Source organism: Lepidochelys kempii, chromosome 2 (genome assembly GCF_965140285.1).
Source record: "Lepidochelys kempii isolate rLepKem1 chromosome 2, rLepKem1.hap1, whole genome shotgun sequence".
Classification (NCBI taxonomy): Eukaryota; Metazoa; Chordata; order Testudines; family Cheloniidae; genus Lepidochelys; species Lepidochelys kempii.
Window position 1 is genome coordinate 62,986,547 of NC_136381.1, and position 23,187 is coordinate 63,009,733.

The 23,187-nt window shown below is 40.0% G+C and overlaps 1 protein-coding gene across 1 annotated transcript in view; it reads left to right on the forward strand.

Annotated features, from left to right (window-relative positions):
• Window positions 1-100: 100 nt before the first annotated feature.
• CYP7B1 (cytochrome P450 family 7 subfamily B member 1) overlaps window positions 101-23,187 on the forward strand; it is a 193,620-nt gene continuing 170,533 nt past the window's right edge. The window contains exon 1 of the mRNA XM_073331022.2: window positions 101-405. Within this exon, the coding sequence (XP_073187123.1) occupies window positions 161-405 (245 nt within the window). The 5' untranslated portion in view covers window positions 101-160. The remainder of the gene's footprint in view (window positions 406-23,187) is intronic.

Genomic DNA, 23,187 nt, shown 5'->3' on the forward strand with positions numbered 1-23,187 from the left:
GGGCCTGAGGAAAGCAAAGACCCTGCGCCAGGGGGCGGGCGCATGCCCTCCTACAGGCCTGGCTGGCTGCCCGCCCGCCTCTCCTCGGGGCGGCAGCTGGGACAATCTTGGAGGGAGCGGCTCGCACAGTGGGTAGCCAAAGTTCGGCGGCGAGACGCCGATGCCAAACCCAGCCCCTGGCCGGGGGAGGATCGGAACGGGAGCTGCGGGCAAGGCAGGGATTTGCAGCAACAGACACAAACTTTCCCCTCCGAGGCGAGGCAGCCTTGGCGGCGGCGGCGGCGGGAAACGCGCCCGCTCCCTTAGCATGGCCCCCTGGGAGCTGCTGCCGCTCTACACCTACGGCCTTGCCATCGCCACGGCTCTGCTCCTCTGGGCGGCGTGCGCCTGCAGCAGGAGGAGGAGGTAAGGGGCGGGGGAGGAGGAGGCAGGCGCTGTACAGTGTTTGGAAGAGCCCGGGCGGGTTGTTTTTCCTGGAGGCTTTGTGCGAACGGGGGAGAGGGGTAAATACCCACATTTGTCCCCTTCCCCCCGGGTCCTTCGGGTAAGTGCCGCTCCGAGAGGGGAGACGGAGTCGAAAGGCGACAGCTCTGGCGCCGCCTGAGGCTGCGTTCCTGAGACCAGGTTTATCCTCCGACCTCCGCCCGGCCCCGGCCAGGGGAGGCGCTAAAAGTGAAACAGCGGCACTGAGCTCCAGCGCCCGAGATCCCACTTGCAGGTCCCGAGTTGTTGTTTTTGGAGCAGCCTTTGGAGAGCCCAGTGTTACAGCCCTGGGTCTAGCACGCAGTAGTTTTAGAGCCAGAGGTTTTCTGTGGGTCTTCAAAGTTATACGTGAAATCCAGTGTAAGTAACAAACACCAAACACCAAATGAGTGACATGAACATATGTCCCCTATTACAGTTGCAGTGCTAAAACCAGGTACTATTGTATTAGCTGAGTACGTTGTCTAAAGGTTCCATGTACTGGTGTGAGGCAGGATCCGAATCCAAGTTTGAAACTTGGCACAGTTTTCAGAATTGAATGTACCCAGTGATCTGTGCAGGGCTGGGAGAAGTCTTAGAGCTGTAATTTTTAAGTGAAGTATTTGTGCAACATGCAGACACATGCATTATATTCAGGAATGTGCTGGACTGAAAATAAATCAAGAGGGCTGATTTCTTGTGCACCCACATCAAAATCAGTGGGAATTTAAGGTGTAAAAGCCATGTAGGGTCAGGCCTGTGGCATGTTTGCATGTAAAGTTCAATTACTAGGGGTATCACTTAGGCTTCATCCATACCCTAGCAAGAAAAACTGTGTGTAATATACCACACATAGACCAAATAGGCAATCCAGACTTTAGCGACCTGTCACATTCAGCCTCAGGTGAAGTTGTATGTCATGTTGGAGTCAGATATATGCCTATGTTGCTTGGTTATACTGCTGGCCTTCACTGCTTCTTTGCCCTCTTTTATTTACAGAGAGTGCTGATATAATAAAAAGAAAAGGAGTACTTGTGGCACCTTAGAGACTAACACATTTTTTTGAGCATAAGCTTTCGTGAGCTACAGCTCACTTCATCGGCTGCATTTAGTGGAAAATACAGTGGGGAGATTTATATACCTAGAGAACGTGAAACAATGGGTGTTACCATACACACTGTAAGGAGAAAGAAAAGGAGTACTAGTGGCACCTTAGAGACTAACCAATTTATTTGAGCATGAGCTTTCGTGAGCTACAGCTCACTTCACCGATGAAGTGAGCTGTAGCTCACGAAAGCTCATGCTCAAATAAATTGGTTAGTCTCTAAGGTGCCACAAGTACTCCTTTTCTTTTTGTGAATACAGACTAACAGGGCTGTTACTCTGAAAACTGTAAGGAGAGTGATCACTTAAGGGGAGCTATTACCAGCAGGAGAGCAGGGTGCGGTGGGGGGAGAGGAGAAACCTTTTTGTAGTGATAATCAAGGTGGGCCATTTCCAGCAGTTGACAAGAATGTCTCAGGAATGGTGGGGGGGAATAAACATGGGGAAATAGTTTTACTTTGTGTAATGACCCATCCACTCCCAGTCTCTATTCAAGCCTAAGTTAATTGTATCCAGTTTGCAAATTAATTCCAATTCAGCAGTCTCTCGTTGGAGTCTGTTTTTTGAAGTTTTTTTGTTGAAGAATTGCAACTTTTAGGTCTGTAATCGAGTGACCAAAGAGATTGAAGTGTTCTCCAACTGGTTTTTGAATGTTATAATTCTTGAAGTCTGTTTTGTATCCATTGATTCTTTTACGTAGAGACTGTCAAGTTTGACCAATGTACGTGGGAGAGGGGCATTGCTGGCACATGATGGCATATAGCACATTGGTAGATGTGCAGGTGAACGAGCCTTTGATAGTGTGGCTGATGTGATTAGGCTCTATGATGGTGTCCCCTGAATAGATATGTGGACACAGCTGGCAACAGGCTTTGTTGCAAGGATAGGTTCATTACACAAAGTAAAACTATTTCCCCATGTTTATTTATGATGTTGAAACAGAGAAGATAAGTTGTGTTTCTTTTAGTTTCTCCAATTATGTTAGTTTTTGTTTCTTCCAACTAGAGAACTGGTGATTTCAAAGAAGGTACGTGGTCATATTTCTTCAATTCACCCCTTCTTGTCAACTGTTGAGAATAGGTGACTTCCATCTTGATTGAATTGGCACTGACCCCCCACTTGGTAAGGCAACTCCCATCTTTTCATGTGCTGTAATATATATATATGGCTTACTGTATTTTTCACTCCATGCATATGATGAAGTGGGTTTTAGCCCACGAAAGCTTGTGCCCAAATAAATTTGTTAGTCTCTCTAAGGTGCCACAAGGACTCCTCATTGTTGTTTCTCTGTGAACTGAATTCTTCAGTATTTGGATCAGTGCCTAAAACACCAATATACCTGACATTGGAAAGAACAAATCAAAACATCATCCACCTAGAATACTACAGATCCCTACACAGACCTTTCATACTAGCAGACTGCCTTGCTCCAATAAAATATGCAAAACTAAGGCAAATGTAAAGATTTTTTTTTAATCAAAAAGTGATGAGAAACTGCCACACTGAGAGAGGAAGGAGAAACATGGCAGAGATGGCATCACACTATACAGCAACTTGCCACTGCATCAGGAATGGATGCTGGTGACAAATGGACACAGGATCAAACCTCAGACCCAGTGTGTAGCCCCAGCCCTTGGCAACTTTAGTAACTGGTGTATAGCTTGTCATGCCAGTGAAGCCTTATTGAATTGAATGACTGAAAAATTATTCATATTTTATGAAGTCTCTTAGTTGACCATTACTATTGCATTTCAGACCGCATAGGAGTTTAAATGTCCTAATGATTGAGATAATTTTCTTTAATTCCTGTAACTCTCATGACCTGTTGCAGGGGTCACTGTCTTTTGAAGCTGCAGTTTTGCTCAAAGGTAAGGGGAGCACTGGCCCTAGTTCAGTTTAAGCACATGTTTAATTAAAGTACTATAAAAGTCAATGGGACTTAAGTGCTTTGCTGGTTAGGCATGGTTTGCTGAATTGGGGTCCTTTATTTGGAGTGGCTTATTAAAAAACTACAGTGTGCAAGATTTTGGTCTTAAATGTTTCTGAATTTAGTAGTTTTAATAGTTTGCTGTTACTTGCATAGTGCTATAGGTGTGCATTAGCTGTAATCAGATTTCAGGATAAGGTAAGTGCAGTTTCTTTGTTAAATTACTTAAATACTTTATTTGGGGATTGCAAAGGAAGGAAGAGGAGTTTCCCTTTTAATAAATGTTTATTTTGTGAATGCTGGCAATAATAGTAATAATAAATAATACAAAGGAAAAGCTGACTTCTAGCAGTCTTTGCCAAGGCTTAACATCAGAGATAGTGAAGAAACAGAACCAAGAACAAAGGTTGATTCAGTCACAGCAAATATTATTTTGGGTTAAACTTCAGTATCCGATGATGCTCCCTGCCTCCTGCATGCAACAAAGAGATATATCTCTTGTTGTGGAAGGAAGAAAGGCTGCTCTGGAGGAACTGGGCAGTTTGCTGGGGAAGTAATGTTTTTGTCTCCAGGGAGTTTCGTTTCTTTCCCCATTTCTCCCCCTTCAGAAACATTTCTAATGTGGAAAAAGCCGGTAGCACTTGCCATTTTATTGTGAAGATTATTCCCATTTATCTTCATAAAATTATTGAATCAGTATTGGCTTTCTAATTCTTTCTCCTCAAGCTGTTCTTCTCTGTGTGCAGATAATCTATCCAAGTAAGAGGTTAAACAGCAGATATCTTGCTTGCCTGACTCATGGCATAGTGCCACTGAAGTCATTGGGATTACTGTCCAAAGTAAGGTAAACAGAATCTGGCCCTTAATGATGTAAATTTAAAATCCTTGAGACAAACATTTCTTACCTATGGGTCTGATGCTGCAAATATGACAAGACCATGCTTACTACTATGATATCTGGAAATGTTATGATGGCTAAAAATATTAGATGTATGTGTCTGCTAAAATGATCGGCTGTGAAGTAGTTAACAAGGCTGACATTTTAATAGACAACAGTAGACTTCAGAGTAGCAGCCGTGTTAGTCTGTATTCGCAAAAAGAAAAGGAGTACTTGTGGCACCTTAGAGAGTTAACTCTTTGAGATGAATGAAAAAATATACAGCACATGTAACTCACGTGAACATAACCATGTAGCAATTTAAAAATTGCAATACTGGAGTAGACCAATGGTCCTTCCAATTCAATATACTGTCTCTGGTGATGGTCAGAACCTGTGCTTCAAAGAACCCTATAGTGGGTAATTATGGAATATATTTACCCCCAGGGACATTTCTTACTAACCCCCTCCGTTACAGCTTGACTGTGCCCTGAATCACATTTGTGTTCAACTTTAATCTCTTCATTAGTTCAGACTCCCTCCCAAAAAACAGACTGAAATGTAATCTTTCTCGAAGAGATCACCTTCCTGAGCCCAGACAGATATTTCTGAAAAGAAGTTATTTCATCTTTGTCTCCAGAACATCCTGTCCTTCTTTGTGACAAGTTGTGAGCCTGTTAACAGCTTTCTTACCAAGTGAATTGTAGTTCACGAGATGTCATCAGCCTGTCTTTTTTACCACTCTGCTAATTTAGGCAATATGTTAAGGTAGTTTTCTGTTTGAGCAAACATCAGGAATGACAGATTTTCTGGTATCCTAACCTCTGCTCTCGGGATCTCTTTCTCCTAACAACTTGCTTTTTAGTGTATTTATTGCAAGGGCATTGAATGCATAGACATTTTCATGACCTGTGTGTTAGTTTCATCCTCCACACTTCTTATTGTCTTAGCCATCTCCACCCTAAAATTAATAGAACTAATGACTAATTAACTCTGTTTTAAGCAGGGAAGAGAAACATTTAAATTACTTAAATAACTATGAAATAATTTAGTTTTAAACAGTGTATTTATTATGTTTTTCAACATCTTGAATTCATTATTATGTTGAAAAGATGTAAGTTGTGGTTAAAATTTATTTCTTTGCATTCTTTTTCTGTTAGAGCTCAACAATGGTTGAGCAAATCTCTGCTCTTTTCAAGCTGTACAGTCTCAGTTCACTGGGCTTTCAGTTCTCAAGCAACTAGAAAAGGACTGTGGAGCTATTCTCTTGAGGATATTGCATAATGGTCTGTCTCATAAACAGTTTTTCAGTGCTTCTTCTCAGTCTGCTCAAAAAAGATCTGCGCCTAATGTATATCTAGGTTTATGTTTTTCATCTAGGTGTGGAGGATGGTATTATGGGAACAAGTAACATGCATCTTAGTAAGTGATGAATTTCACAAGAATCTATGATTTACAATATTCTTTGCTTAAGGTACACTGCCACCTAGCAACAGTTACTTTTTTCCCTCCCACTTTGTTTGACCTACTTCGTTCTGCTTTAATCTGTACTTTGTCTTGTCTTTGTTAATCTCTAGAAGTCATCCATATGTGCTTTACCGATTTTTGTACAGGAAATGCCATGGAAATAAAAAAAAAAAAGTGGTCATTTTTAGTTGCAAATAAGACCCAAAAATTATTAGCTTCTCATTGTAAACATTTTTTTTCACTTAAAAATCAATTCTGGTTTTGTCTTTCCAAAATTTGGATAGGAATCTCTGGCCATCTTTCTCCTTTAGGAAATGCTAACGGAACTTTGTTTTGCTTTATTCTTTTATCAGTTACTTATTGGAGAAAATTAATAAAATAAAGGGATAATTATTTTAATTGGTTATTTCGGTGCAAAATCAGTTCAGCCTTAACTATGGCACTGTGACTGGTGCCTCCATCCTATATATAGCACACCGTATTATACAGTGCACAGAATGTGTGGAGCAAACAAATGTTCCTGCCCCAAAAGATTGGCATTCTTAAAGCATGAGCCAGAACAAACAAACAGGGTAAAAAAGGGTAGAATGCCTCATAGAATAGATTGGTCTTTATTAAGCAATCTATAAAGGTACTTGACAAACTGTAATTGGGTGGTTATTTGAAGTGTAAGGGATGGTATGAAAGAAGGCACAGGGGGCAAATCTTAAGCCTGGTGGGCCTGGGCAGATACAAGGGGACAAATCTGTTTGCCCTGCTGGAGGCATAATAGTGGAAATGGCCACTTCAGCTGCTTAAGCACTGGTAATGTGATTTGGCTGTTCCTTGTCTGAGGCCCCAGGAAATGACATCTCCTGTTGTACTCCTCCCTGGGATGGTCTAGGAAGGATGGTTTTGCAGTTGGTAAAGGCATTGGACTGGGGCTCAGAAGATCTGGGCTGGCTGCTGGTTCTGTCACAAATATAATGTATCATCTTGGGAAAGTCATTTAGTCTCTCTGTGCCTCAGTTTCCCATCTGTAACATGGGGATAATAATGCTTTCCTACCTAATGATGTATTGGTTCTTGTGTCTGAATGACTCACAAAATACTCTAGAATACTCAAAATTGCTGGAATAACCACTTATGTCCCACCTCTCATGGGAATGGGAGGACAAGATATGCATAGCAGCAGATCCCTGACCAGTTAGTGACCTGTGTACCGTATTGCAGGGAATTCATAATAATTTATTTCTGGGGGAAAACCCCCACATCGTACCAATTCTACGAACAAACAGAATCAAGCTGTATGATGTTAAGGGTAAATACTTTGGCTTATGATGTTGCTCAATTCCTTTTGCCCCCATAGGTTTCTGTTGTTATGGGAAGTACTATCTGCAGGGCCGGTGCAAGGATATTTTGCACCCTAGGCGAAACTTCTACCTTGCGCCCCCCCCATCACCGCGCCCCCCGGAGCATCGCTTATTATAAACTTTCAAAAATGAATACTGCATAACGTGGCATTGTTCATTAATAAATTTTCAAGCCAAAGGTGTATTAATTCTAATTTCATTATTTAGTCTACATATTTAATGAAAATAAATGAATAACCTGACAATTGTTATTGTTTTCACTTTGCACAACATAGCATGGATCTTAAAATAAATCATTATACATCATACATTATACACAATACAGTGTCACAGAGTAACACGTTATAATTTAGAATTTATTTTTCCGCGCTTTCAGTTTAGCAAATTTAGAAACAAGTTCTTCCAAGTCAATGCTGCGAGCAGTGTCATGTTCTATTGACAAGGTAGATAGCCCAACAAGTCTTTGTTGCAACATTGATGAAATTTTATTCCTATCAGTTTTTTTCTTGTTCACAATTAAAAGTAAAGGATAGAGAATGCATGTCACTTACTAACTATGAGTCGCTATTGAATTTCATCATCTGTTTGATGTAAACATTGATTAAGAGATCATGATGACTTTTCCTTAAAATTAAGCAATGTTGATTGTAATTGGAAATACATCCTTTTTAGTCACATATACTTCCTTCTTTCATTCTTTCATATCAAAATCTACTACATTTTATTCTACCTTTAGAATATCCAGTTATTGTTGTTAATAACATTTATAAAATTAGAATGGCGGATACTCTGATATTGTCAGTTGTTGTATGACAAATTTGAACAACCTACAAACGCATATTCGTATATGATAAACATATACACTCAAATACTTAACGTACACACACAATTGACGCAAAGTATTAGCAAAATGAAGCAGCAGCAATTGCGAGAGTCTTAGATCTGAAACAACTCAACAAAAATAGTTAGCCTCGGTCAACAACCTCCGAAAACTAGTAAACTTAGCATGGTAAACAGCTGTCAGAATGGGTAATGGCTGCGTGCGACGAGAAAAATGACGTCATTGCCACTTTGTACTGTAGTGAAGCAGTACGCTTGTGCCCGCAATGCAGAACTGGCGTAGGCTATAGCTGTAATGTACGAGAGAATGACAAGTTAAAATGCAAGTTCAAGGACGCTTCTCTTTTTGTTATTCATTCGTTTTCCAGCAATAGTGTAAAAAAAAAAAAAAATTTGGGCACTGCTTTTTGGTGTCCCCAAATCTTGGCGCCCTAGGTGGCTGCCTAGTTCGCCTAATGGTTACACCGGCCTTGACTGTCTGACGTAATTGCTTTATTAGTTAAAGCTGTTTGCCTTAATCATACAAATATTTGCTTATATATCATCACCAGCACCCTGGGTAGGTCATCAACAGCAGAGACTGAACCTTGGATCTCTGGATCTCAGTGCATGAGCGACTAGTGCCTGAGTGAAAAGACCCATCTCTCTTAGCCCAGGCTGTAGCTCATTGATTTCTAGGTGACCCTGCCACCACCAGAGAGGGACAGAGCACCACACCAAGTGGGGATGTCTTGAACCCTGTTCATCTTATTTATATGTTTCTATAAAATAAAACGGAAGACTTTTCCCAGTTCTGTATGTTGTCACTGGTTTAGCCTAGTGCATAGTAATGTGGGAAATGTAGAAGCTACAAGTGGTGACTACCATAAATGCAGTAGCTCTGTAACTCAAAGGATAAAATCTCATTGTATGAATTTAAGCAGTATCCCAAATGTGAATTGCCAGTTTTCTTTTAGAAGTGTCACACAGCAAGTGTATGGCAGAGCCAGGAATGGAACTCAGTTCTCGTGACTTCTAATCCCATGCTTTAACACTTGTCCATGTTTCCTGTCTAACACACTTAACATATGTGACATTACACTCTAATAGAGCAGTACATTTTTCAAATATTAAACACATTTTGAGTTCTGATTTAAAGTTGTGGTGTTCAGAGATTCCAAGGAACCACTGTGATCATCTAGTGACCTGATCTCCTGTATAACACAGGTTATAGGACTTCCCCAAAATAATTCCTGAAGTATATCTTTTTTAGAAAAAACATCCACAGTGGTGGAGAATTCACCATGACCCTTGGTAAACTGTTCCACTGGTGTTGTTTTATTTATCATCTTCTGATGTTTCTTGATAAATATACTTTTTCGACTAATATCCTTGTGCACTTCTGGGAAAATTTTAGCTGACCAGGAGTCCTGCAGTACAAGAGTTTTCTGTTTTCTGAACCACATGGAGCTTGGCTTTATTCCTTTCTCCACAGACTGGCTTTTTGAATGTTGCCAAGTTCTTCTGTTTCTTCGGCTTTGTTTGGCACATGTCGGGGAAAAAAAATATCTTGGCTTCCTTATAGAACATATCTTGTTCCTTCTTAACGGCTTGTACTTTCTCTCTTTTTGTAATTCAAATCAGAAAAAAATTGCTATGGTTGTGCTTCCATGATTTCAATTTTGTTGCAGTTTTCTGAGCAATATTCTGATGTTCTGAAACACTCTCTCTTTGTGGGCCTGATCGAGTGCCCACTGAATTTAATGGGAATATCTTCATTGACTTCAGTGAATATTAGATCAGGCTCTGATCAAAGGGTCAGTTCCACCACTCTGCTTGCAGATGTGAAGGGAACAAAGAAGAGCAAAATGGGGCTAAAAAGGGAGAATTGAGAGTGGCCCCCTTTGTAATATGCTCCTCCCTCCTTGGGAACATACTGCAACTTCGCAGGATCAGGTCTCTTGGGAGAAATTGGATCAGGGAGCAGATGTTCTACATATGCTATTCTGGGGACCTGTCAGACATTCAAGTGAATATTTGTCAGAAGCTGAGGGTACTCCCTGAGGTACTACCTTGTACTCCATGCCTACAGTCTCGCTCAAAGACATATGTCTATACTGAGGCTAGGAGTGTGCTTCCCAGTATGGATGGACAAACGTGCTGGCTCCACTCAACCTGGCACGCAAAAAATAGCAGTTTATCTGGGGATAGCATAGGCAACAGCTTAGGCTAGCTGTCTGAGTACAAACTTGCCCAGACCTCCTTGGTACATACTTGGGTGGCTAGCCTGAGCTGCCGCTCTGCTACACTGCTATTTTTAGTATACTAACTTGAGCAGAGCTAGTGTGTGTCTTTCTGCATGAGCTGGTAACCGTGCTCTCAGCTGTAGTGTAGACATACCCATAGATAATCAGTGGCATCATGGCTTCTGAGAATGGGCCAGGCAGCACCACGGAGGGTCAGCCCTTCTTTGTGCAGCTGGAACTCTCATTCCCTGAGGATCCCCAGGATACAGAGAATTTGAAGTCCACATCTCCTCCTCCTACTGCAGCTCACCAAATCCTGCCTCCCTTACAGGAGCTGTCATCAAACCTTTGCTAAGTGACTGTTGCAGAATTTTCTCGGGTCTCCTGTCCTCACTTTTAAGCTTTTAGTACAGGAGGATGCAATGCAGCAAAAGTCTTATTAAAAAAACTTTGGACCAAGCTTTACAACTTTGACTGGTATTAAAAATACAGTAAACGGGGAGTGGAGCCCTTTAAAATACCATGGACAAAAAAAATTATGAAACTGAGTTCAGCTTGATAGTGAGCTTTATCATTAATTTAAGAGCCAAAACCTTACAACAGCTTTGTAGTTAAAGCTGATTGAAACTTTGGGCACTAAATTGTTTTAATTGAAAACAAAATTCTCACCGTCATTTGTTAACATTGTTCAATTTTTTTTATTATTTGCAAAAACTGTGTTGCCTTTTTAAATCTTCATTTAAAAATATCAAAAACATTATCAAAATGATTATTGACAATTTTTCATTTACCAAAAACTCCAGGTTTGGGTAAATGAATATTGTCAGTGTTTCTGATGATTATTTGTAAATAGTGGAAAAATTTAGAAAATATGATAAACGAGTTCTTTTCAACACTTTGAATGAGATCATGTTCAAAATTTTGAATTTTGTTATACGCCTTTTGGATTATTAATAATAATTTATTATTGTTTTATATTATATTTTTTACCAACTCTAATTGTAGTTTTTAAAAAAAATTAGAAACTCCTGAAGTTCAATTAAACCCAAACATAGATCGTATGGAAAATTCTTAGTTACAATGGCCAAACTCCCCTACTTCTGCCTCTCAAGCAATGCTCTGAGGAAAAGCACAATCTCTGAGGCAGCCTTATCTATCTGGCCTCGCCTACAGAGCTGCTAGGGAGAGCAGTTGTATTTTCCACTAGGGGTCTCACCAGTAGATGCTGCAGTAGGAATGCACTGAACCAGTACCTCCCCAGCTGTGCAGCTCTCTGCCCTTCCTGGTCAGTGCTGCCTATTTTCTGGGTTTCATTAACTCTCTGAAGACCCCCTCTGGTGGAGGGGTAGATTGTAGCCATGATGAATCGCTGTTCCTTCTCTCACTTGCTATAGTGTAACCCTAGATTGAAGCTAACTCTGTAACTTCCCCAAGTAGTTATGTAGTTTGAATACAAAAGTACTACACTTACATGGATTTTGAAGTCATGGGGTGAAATCCTGACCCCACTGAAGTCAATGACAAAAATCCTATTGACTTCATTGGGGTCAGGATTTCACCCCTGATTTTCAGTCAGGTCCCAACCCCATGTTCTTTTTTGATGACACAATTTTGCCTTCACAAATGGTTGTACTTGTTTTTTTATGGTGAAAATATTACTAGATAGACATCTAATTCATTCCAGATGCAAAAATACACTCAGTTATTTGTGAATGCAGTTACACTAACAAAAATGAAGTCCATGAATTAAGTTGGCCTCTAAAATAGAAATGTATTGGTTCAGTTTGTAAGACAGATATAGAACATCATCACAAGCAGGTTTGATCTGGTTTCTGTGAGTTGGAATATCTATGCTGAATTTTCAGTGGACTTTGTACTGCTTCCGTGTTCCTTGGGATAGTTCTGTTTGTATTCGATATGATGGGAGTTTTTTATTGTTCCACTTGGTTGGATTGTTTTTTCCTTTTTTAAAAATTTTCAGATTTCAGAGTTAGTTTTTAGTGGTGATATGTGATAGCTGCTTTCCCAATAAGCAGGTTTAATAGCCTTTCCTGTCTGCGTTTAATGGCCTGTTACCACATACTGAATGCCTATTCTTGCACATAAACTTCCTTTTAGAGGAGTGGATATAACGATGTGGGAGAAATTGAAGGGTATTTTTTGTAATTCAGGCATCATAGATGAGTCACGAATGGGGTTTTGGTAACCTAAGATATTTTAATTATCATGAACAAGATAATCTGCACCATAGTAAAATGGAGCATAGGAATGAAATTGCTGGGATGAGAGACTTATATTTGGGGTCAGTATTAGTTTCCACATACAAGTTTGAAACATGTACTGCTAATCTGATTGCATTGGGAATTACATGTCCATATCTGAGAGAGGAGCTTAGCCTACAGTACATGACAGTACAAAAAAGATATATGTACTTCTAAACAGCTAATGTCTTCAGAGTATGTGTGAATTGCACAAATTAATCCCTGGGCACTGAAGTGCAACAAACTGAGTTCAGAATTAGAACTCATTTGAAGGTCCAAGTGAAGATAATTAAGTTCATGTCATAGTTGGTTGCATATAATATTCTTGAAGGTTGGGTTAAGGTAGCTGTCAATGCTCAGGAGTGTCAGAATTGTTAACAGTTGTGTTGGATAATCTCCTCACATCAATAGTTGCTTGCACAATACCTGGCTTATGGTGAGTAGAGAACTGCACTTTTGATATCGCCACTTTATTGTAAAAAATATGATTCACTTCCAAGGGAAGAGAATGAGTAAATGAGTCAGCATTTTTGATTTCTACAATCTGTAAAGATATAGTTTGTCATACTATGTGTAGTGGAAACTGTATTGATGTGCAGTAAATACTATGATATTAGGCCAAACTTGTACACTATATATAGTATAATATGAAAAAAAAAGTGTTATTCTTTTGAACTTCCTTTGATATTGTACAGAATCACATCAGATACAATATATTCTAGGCCTTAACACTGAGTTTGGTACTATCAAAATCCTAAACCAAAGAGGTGCATCCCTCCTGTTTGGGCTGAGAGGATAATAGCTCAAAAGAGAGCACTGAGAATCCACTGAACCTTCCCCCGCTGCCCTCCTGTCTGGCTTCTTGGTACAGTTTAAATAAACAGGACATAGCTTCCCAGTTTCCTCCAGAAATAGACTCAGATTTTAAGGCAAAAAAGAGACCATTGTGACTATCTAGTCTTACTTTGTGCATAGCAAAGGTCATTGCTGGTAGTTCCTTCATCAAGCTCAGTAATTTGTGGTAGAGTGTTAGCATATTTTTAGAAAGATAGTCAATCTTGTTTTCAAGATTTCAAGTAATGAAGAATGTAGCTCCATGCCTCCGTAATGTTCCAATGGTTAATTACCCTTATTGAGTGGGAGGTAAAGTCCTCCCCAAGGAGTGAATGTCTTTTAATTGCTAAAGGGACTTAATTTAAAAAAAAAAAGATGAAAGATACTTTTGGATGCCACTGTATGCTAACAGGGCCATATTCTGTGTAACATTTTGCATGTTGATGTTGTAAATAAATATTTTTCATTTTACACTGACTCCTGCTGGATGTAGGCTGGATAATTCAGACATTTAACAGCGCTTGCCAAGTCAAATCACCAAGAGTTGACACCATTTGCTCTTTGTTCCCTTTTCCTCACCAAGAACATAAGCTTGGATCAATGTTTGTGTTTATTGCCTTATTCATTGTGTAAAGCAGAGCTCTTTGTTGTTGTTTTTTTGGGATTTGCCAGTTTTTTAACTGAGGCCATGCAGACAGAGATACTTAAGGTTGTGTGAATATGAACCAGATGAACCACGGCTTCATTTTCATTTAGTGAAAACATTTAGAAATACTGTTCAGTTTATTTTGTACAGTGTCTGGGTTATTGTAAATACTACTGAGACTCCTGTTTAGGAGCCAGGAACACTTGTGCTATCTTGCCTTTGAGTTGTGCCTTAACAGTTACAGAGACTCAAATGGACAATTTACAGTTGGAATATGACTTGCAAAATGACTAATATTACAGTTAAAAGATGTCAGATGTTTTTAATCAAAATGAAAACAGGAAGATTTTTTTTTTTTTTTGCAATTGCAAATGTTAACAGATAAAAGATAATGAGTTGATTTGATGTGTCAGTTTGTTTCTATCACCACACCATGTAAAATGAATCTGATATAACTCTTTTAGTGCTAGATTATTAGTGATAGTAGTGCTCTCCAAGAATAAGATCTTGGTCATTGGCACTAAGAGGTTGGTGAATAAAAATTCCACACATGGCTGTGGTTTAAGTGAATAGCTGCAGCATTGTATATTGTGTGAAACTGGAAATCCCAATACTTGTTACTTGGTAATAACATTACTCTAGAGTGGTTACCCCTGTCAAACAGTAACTATAGTAGGACCCAAACCAGACTAGTACCCCAATGTTTCCTGCCCAATGAGATATACGTCTCAGCTGAAATCCTTCAACCAGCCCCTTCCTCATGGGAAGGATTGGCCAGGGACAAAGGGTCTTTAATGTGTGTTTGATGGCAAAATACCTCCTTCACCTGTGGCCCCCTATTCCAGCCCCGTATTCAGGTATAGGATGAGCTTCAGCCTCAATAAGCACTAATACAACAGAGGGCTTCTTTTTCCATAAACTTGTGACAAATACCAAATTAATGCTAAGAAAACACCAACGTACTGAAATTCCTTCCCCACTCCTGTTGGTGGCCAGTGTTTCCTCCAAGGAGAAGGACTGAAGCATTTATATCCCACTAGAGGATTAAATTTCCTTGCTCATGGCAAAGTCAGTGCAGAGTATGGTAGTTGGAATTTTCCCTTCTCGGGCCTGCTGCCCTGCTTACTCCCACCCCGCCCAGTAAACACTATTTAGCATTCTGAATTTCTCTAATTTCTCCGAGTCTGTGTTTGTACAGCACTTAGCATAATAGGGCTCCCTATACTTACTTAGGCCTTTGAGTGCTACTGTAATTCAAATGATAATTATATTATCATGTGACTACAGAGTTCATATGTCATGTACTGTTAACTTTTTTCAATAAAAGTTAAAAATCTGTGTTTATCAGTGATTGGTTTTCAGCAGGCTCCATACATCAACTTGTTTGCCAGTAGATATTGAGAAATGCTTTCTTTCTGTTCTCTGAATAGTGACTCATTCCTTTTTGGGATATTTACTGTTCACCAAATTCACTATAATATATAATACCTGTCCTTATCATTTCCCATTGTTCTGCTTAGCAGAGAGGCTAAACTAATGAGACCCCGCCCCCTGTGCTCCATTTGAGTGGGTTCTGATGATTGCTTCTATCACTGTAACCTGTAAGGGGACTTTCTAAAGACACAATGACAATAAAAAATTAAGTTCCTTTGTTGGTGAGCCACCTGGTAATTCCACCTGGATCTTAACATAGCTGTCAAAAGGCATGAGTGACTCATTGATGGCCATCTCCTCTAATCTTCCTCTATTCCCATTTATTTTCTACTACAGCACTTTCAGTTGCACCCCATCAACTGAGAAAACAAAACAAAAAATTAGCAAATGTCTAGATCCAGGAGGAGCCACTGCAGGAGAAGAGTGAGTGGATGGGTTCAGTTTGCATCCTGCTCCTCCCTTCCGCTGCAGCCTCTGGCTGTTCTCCATTCCCTTCCATATGCTCATGTCTTCACTTTTGTTGTTCCCTCTGTGCCTGATCAGCAGGTGGTTTAGAGGAGGGGAAGAGATGCTCCAAGAAGTCAAACTACAACTTTTTCTTAAAACAATGCTACCCCAAATCAGAGTGCAGGGTTGGGGGAAGGAGAGGAGTGAGGAGAAACCCATAACAACAACATTCTGTCAGCCCTCACTCTGGTGAAGCCTCCCACAACCCAACCTGATGTACAACTCTAATCTGTACAACCTCTACCAATTAGCCTGCTCACCCAGCACATCAGTTATCCACCCAGGGGTTCTTGTTTGACCCTGACCTCACAAATTTTGTCATCTGCAAGGGATTATGGGGTTTGAGTAGTGTTAGCAAGAAACCACAGGCGAATGTTAAGCCACAAGAGAGGGATGTTGGGAACCACCAGTGTATCTAGCAATGTACATACGGGAAAGTGCACCCACCACCACTCTCAAACAAACTGAGCTCTGTGTTTAGCTGCACATGCTCTTTTTGGGCCTGACTATAATGGATCTTCTTTCAACACATTTTTTTAATATCTGCAAATATTTATGTAACCCCCCTTTCCTCCCTGGGTTACTCGGGAGCAGGCAACACTCACCTGTGTGCCTATTGTTGTTCACATTAAAGAAGATCCTGAGTATTCCCATGGTGTTGTTGGAGAGGTAGAAATCCTCTATTCGCCCCTCTGCTGCAGTTCCTTTATTCCTAAAGGAATTTAAAATTGGCGGTGCCGCCACCGGGCTGGCCCCCATACGCACTCAACGGTGTGCCTTGGGAACCTCCAGGAATAAAGTTATTCTAATAAATAATAATAATAATATAATCTGTGACAAGGGTGTAACTCAAAAATACCAATTATAAATAATATACATCCAATATACTTAAATTAGAGTTAGCACACCTTTATTTAACAATTTAACAAATCAGGGTATAAAAGTCTAAGATTATATGTCACTACTAATTTAAATCCACAAGGGGCAGTTGAGTAAAATCAATTAACAAATATAGTATACAATAATAAATGAAACTTATGTATCTGGCATTTACACTGTCACCATTTACCCCACCCCAGAGTGTACACGCCTCTGGATTTCAGAGTTCTAGATGCTTGCTTGCATGGGTGCGCTTGAAGATCTGCAGCTGGAAACAGTGCTCTGTTGGGTCTGTGTATCAGTCCAGCCAAGGCAGCAAGCTGCATAACCCCTCTGATGACTGGAGCTGGCCCCACCAAATGTCAGCAGCTCTGGGTCCTGGTTCGGTGGGAAGATCACTCTGCTTCTCCTCAGACTCAGTCTCTCTGCTGTGTCCCTTCCCTTGCAAGTACTTTGCCAAACCAGAGTGGGGATTACTCACAGTTCCTTCACTGCAGGCCCACCTTAGTCAGCTCTAGGCACAGCAACAGTCTCTGCTCTGACTGCAGTGAAGCCACTAACAGCCTCTGAGGCTTCCTGCTCGATCAGAGCCCCTGCAGGCTCTCAGTAGCAGCTTCTGGCTTCCTAGCAGCAGCTCCTGGTACAGGCAGAGCTCCACAGCAGCAATCTCCCTCCTTTTCCAAAAATGGAGTCCACCGCCTGTTCTCCCTGCACAAGGAAATCTCTACCTCTTTCTCCAAGGCATCATGGGAGTTGTAGTCTAAGGCTAGATTTCAGCATACCGGCTTTTCTCCTGGAACACTCCCTATAAAGTTCAGAGGCCCCTCTAGCAAAGGGTGCCTACATTTATAAATTGCTCTATACTGGTACTCAAAAATAATTATGTAATTTTGCATTAATGTAATCATTTTTTGTGGGGTTTGTTTATTTTTGTGTGTGGCAAGAAATTGTGACTTGAGCTACTTCATGATGATTTTTTATTTTTCTGAGTTTATTAAGACTAGCTTCAAGATCCCCCACTTTTTTTCTAGAACACCAAACTACTATATGGCTTCCACTCTTCCATCCATGGTACCATTGATTTCTACGTTTCTGATAATTTTTATGGCAGGCCCTTCTTGACATCAGCTAAATCTTATTGACTGGTTGATCATACAGGTGTTCAACAGTTTTAGACAGAGACAAAGATCAGTACATTTAAGATTTCCTTGATCTTTTTTGGAGCTTCCTGTCATTCACTCTTGTAATTTATGTGTTTATCACCAGTTTATATGGGAGCATGCTTCTCTTGATTGCTACAAACTTTGTGGTTCTGGTACAAATGACATTTCCTTCAATTACAAACTTCAGGTCAGAATAAACACAGTCTTATGAGGCCTCAGTAGACCAAATCCTTCCAAACCACTCTAAGGATTGGGGCCTTCTATGGACCAGGGGATCAGTCCATTTTCTGGATCAGGAAGAAAGCTCTGAATCAGCTTAAAACGCAGGCTTTTATTCAAAAGGCTTTTCTTTGTTTGTTGGTCTCTGGAGAATCCAGATTGAACTACATCCTACAATAGTTTAGGAACTAGCTGAAGCAATCTTGGAAGCATTAGTGATCATCTTCAGTAACTCATGATGGATGGGTGAGGGCCCTGAGGACTGGAGAAGAGCAAAATAGTACCTATCTTTAAAAGTGGGAACAAAGAGGACCTGGGGAATTATAAACCAGTCAGTCTAACTTCAATACCTAGAAAAGTACTGGAACAAATTATTAAACAATTTGTAAGCAGCTGTAAACAATTTGTAATCGTAATTAATTTCATTAATGATTACGATAATGGAGTGAAGAGTATGCTTATAAAATTTGCAGATGACACAAAGTTGGGAAGGATGGGTTGCAAGCATTTTAGAGGACACTATTAGAAATTAAAATGATCTTGACAAATTGGAGAATTAGTCTGAATTCAACAGGATGAAATTCAATAAAGACAAGTGCAAAGTACTTCATTTAGGAAGGAAAAATCAAATGCACAAATACAAAATGGGGAATAACTGGCTAAAAACTAGTATTGTAGAAAAGGATCTGGAGGTGATAGCAGATCACAAATGAAATATGAGCCAACCAGGTGATACAGTTGCAAAAAAGGCTAAAGGAGTATTGTGTGTAAGACATGGGAGGTAACTGTCCAGCTCTGCATGGCACTGGGGAATCCATAGCTGGAGAATTGTGTCCAGTTCTGGGTGAAACACTTTAGGAAAGATGAAGACAATTTGTAGAGAGTCCAGAAGAGAGCAACAAAAACAATTAAGAAGTTTAGAAACCTGACATGAAGAAAAGTTAAAAAAACTGGGCATGTTTAGTCTTGAGAAAAGAAGACTGGTGGTGGAGCTGCTAGCAGTTTTCAAATATGCTAAGGACTCTTTATAAAGAGCACTGTGATCAATTGTTTTCCATGTCCACTGAAGGTAGGACAAGATGTAATGGGCTTAATCTGCAGCAAGGGAGATGTAGATTAGGTATTAGGAAAATCTTTCCAACTATAAGGATAATTAAGTACTGAAATAGGCTTCCAAGGGAGGTTGTAGAATCCCCATCATTGAAGGTTTTTAGAACAGGTTAGACAAACGTTTTTCAGCGATGGTCTAGATATACCTGGTCCTGCCTCAGTGCAGTGGGCTGGACTGGATAACCTCTTGGGGTCCCTTCCACTCCTACATTTCTATGATTCTGTGATCGTTGTTGGAAAATAGCTCAATTTTAAATTGAATTTTCAAAAGCAACTTACTTTTTTTGTTGTTTTGTACAAAATATCCTTCTTTTGGGAACTATGTTTTCATACTGGAAGGATAAGATAAAATTGTAGCAAAGAAACTGGCAGAACCATTACTCTTTTACTTGGAATGTACATATTGTTAAATAATGTATTTAAACTCCTTTTGTAAGGCTCTGTGGATTTATCAGGCCCCTTTTCCTTCCTCCCAAGGGAGACAGTTTTTTTTTTTCTTGTCAAAAGAAAAGGCTACCAACTACAACTGATAGGTAGTCAGGGTGATGGAGAAATCCTCTTCCTCTACTTTTTTTCTATACTTCTGTCTTTCACCTGTCCTAATTTTGTAATGTGAGAAACTGAAATATAAGCGTTAAATCAGCTTCTAGTTTTACTTTCTAATCTAAACTTTACTTCAGAAAAACTGCCCAGCTAAAACATGAGAGCTGCAGCCAAGCTAGAAGATGATGGCTGTACAGTTCTAGAAGATTAAGTTTAGACTAGAAAGTTAAACTAGGATTTAGTTTAAGGATCAAAATTTAGTTTCTTATACTGCAAAATTGAAGATCTGGAGACAGAAGAGAGGCTAGCTGGGGAGACGAGATGAGATTAAAATGACTTGGGTTACTCCCAGAGATGATTTATGTGTGATGGGAGCATATTGAGCCATAAAGGATCCATCAGGGAACCTCATAAACCGGGTCCTACCAATTTCACGGCCATGAAAAACGTGTCACAGACCATGAAATTAAAATAAGCCCTTCCCCATGAAATCTCCCCCTTGCTTCTGGGACCGCCTCAGCCAGGGTGCTCCTAGTTGCAAGTCCTGGCTGGGCTGGGGAGGGACAGGACTTGTCCTTCCCTTGCATGCTCCTCCTCGGGGGAGGAGAGGAGATCAGATTCACCTCTGATTTCCTCCCCCTGCTGCAGGAAGCTCCGGTGCAGCACCCAGAGGTTCCTGCAGCTGGAGGAGGCTTGGGGTGCTTGTAGGTTGGTGGCTAAAATTCCTAATGTGTAGACCAGTGGTTCCCAAACTTGTTCCGCTGCTCCCATTGGCCTGGAGCAGCAAACTGCAGCCACTGGGAGTCGTGATTGGCCGAACCTGCGGACGTGGCAGGTAAACAAACCGGCCTGGCCCGCCAGGGGCTTTCCCTGCACGAGCGGTGGAACAAGTTTGGGAACCACTGGTGTAGACAAAGCCTCAATGAAAACTTTAGTTTTTAGTTGTGAACATTTAAAGTGCTTGGAAAGTTCAGGAGTGATGTATACTATATACACTGTATATGTCCCTTTGAAGTTATTAAACTCTGTTTAAAGTGTAGGATGATTCATAAGGACTTGAGAGATGTCTGTTATTTTCTGATACCTAACAACCCATGTAAATTGCTGTTATTCAGATGGAGGTACCTGGCACATAGCTCTCTCTAAAAAGCTTATCTAAATCATTCTAACTCTCTGCCTCTTTGTCACTGTTAGGAGTGCTGTAGAGACAAAAAGCCTGGTTCTGATTTCACTTACAACAGTTTTAACATTGCTGTACCCCCATTGACCTCAACTGCTCCATTGACTTCAGCAGAGTTATACCTGATTTACATCAGTAATTAGAATCAAGCCCAGCATGTACATCTCCTGTGGTATAGTGAACAGCTCACTTTGCTTAACAGTGATTCCTTCTCTGGCTGGTTAAGAAAGCTCTTCCTTGGTGAGGAGGATGTTACTAGTGATGCTTACCTCAAAGTTGAGCAGAGCGTTGGTTTCTGAAGTGTGATGGAATCTTTAGGTCTTTGTCAGGAGTGAAAAATAAAGAACTTCCAAGGAGCAGGGGGAATAGAAGATTATTGACATAGTTAGTCTTCTAGTGGTTCAAAATAAAAGGTTATAGTACATAAATATTAGAGTAATTTCATTTCCAAGGTATTTAAAATGATTTGCAATAATTACTGCCAAAATTATTTGAAATTAGTAGAAATTTGAAACAAAGAAGTTCAATAGAGCTTGGTTTGTCATACCTTCTTTTTCTCATAATTCTTTTTGCTGGACAAAATTACTACAAGATTTAGATAAAGCTAGTGTGAGTGCCCCATAACATCAAAATAAGTTAGATTCATTTTTTGGAAGCTAACCCTTATTCCTTAGCTTACCAGTTTCTCTGTGGCCATTCATGGCTATCATGATCCACCAATAAATACAGACGATACATGATGTTGGGAACATATGATGCAAAAGGTGTCTGTAACCTCAAGCTTTCATGAAAAGACATCAGTTATAAACTATTTTTTTCCTTCTCTACCAACACCCTCAAGGGAGTGGCATCGTTTGATGGGGTGGCTGGTCGTTTTATGTTTTTTGTTTTTTTTTCCCTGGGACAGGAACACTTCTCCCTCTGTTCACCGTTAAAGTGTCAGCATTGTTGTGTAAGTATTATTATGTATCCTACACAAATTTTCAAACCTGTATAATCTGTGATTTATGTGACTTTATGGCAGGGAAAACAAATGGCTTTGTCAGTTTGATTTTAGTACCTCAAGAAACTGTAACTATAAAAATTAGTTAGCATTCAAATCAACTACTAGAGTGGGTTTGTTTAGCTAACGTTCTTTATTGCTGTGTTTTTAACTTTGTTAGAAATCAGAGGGGTATGTTTTTGTGGCACTAATATATAACTCTAAATTTTCAAAGCATTGCATGGTGTTTTAACCACATATCCCTCATTGACTTTTATGCATGGCTAGAATCCCACAATACTGAATGAAGTCAATGGAAGTTTTAACAGTTGCAAGATCAAGGAAAGAGGAGATGAAGGTCTGAATGAGGATTTGAGTAGTGGAGGAGTCGACATATTGACATACATGCACAAGAGTGTTGTGGAGATAGTGGTACATTTTCAGACGTGGAATATGTGGAAGAAGAAGAGTTTGTTCAGAGTTGGCGAGAATACAAACATTAGACATTTTTTGAGGGAAATAAGAGGTCTGAGGCTAGAGAGAGGTGATAGATGTGAACGTGTTGAAAAATACTCTTTTTAGTGGAGGAATTGTGTTTACTTGATCAAGTTGGAGGGGATGGATAGGAAGGAATCATTAAAGCTTTCAAAAGATATGTACAGCATAATATTATCTGTCTAAAATGGGTAGTTATTAAGAGTAAAGGAGCAATTGCAGTAGTAGCTGACCAATGAAGAGAAGGACCTAATGGTGGTGGTGATATAATTATTAATTTTATTATACCTTATACTTGCTGGCTCTCTAAATATATTTCTGGAATGCCTCACTCTTGCACATCACAGATAATGCAACTCGGGCACTCTGTGTACAGTGAGACTTCCTGGCATTTATGATGTCACATACTAGGAAGTGCCAAGAAGATTTCCCAACAAGAAAAGAAAATTCTGAAAATATTAATTAAGTCAACTACTTGTGCTGAATGTCCCCTATAGCCTTGTGAGTAGGGGCATTCTGAAGAAAAATCTGTGCTTAACTCGGTTTTCAGTTTTGCTTTGTAGTTCACCTTAAAATGTTCGCTTGTCAAAAGAGAACAGCCCTCCTTTCTACCTTGAGAGTGAACATGTCCTATCTCTTTAATTAAATATCCAGTACACTGCTTCACTCTGTTGATAATG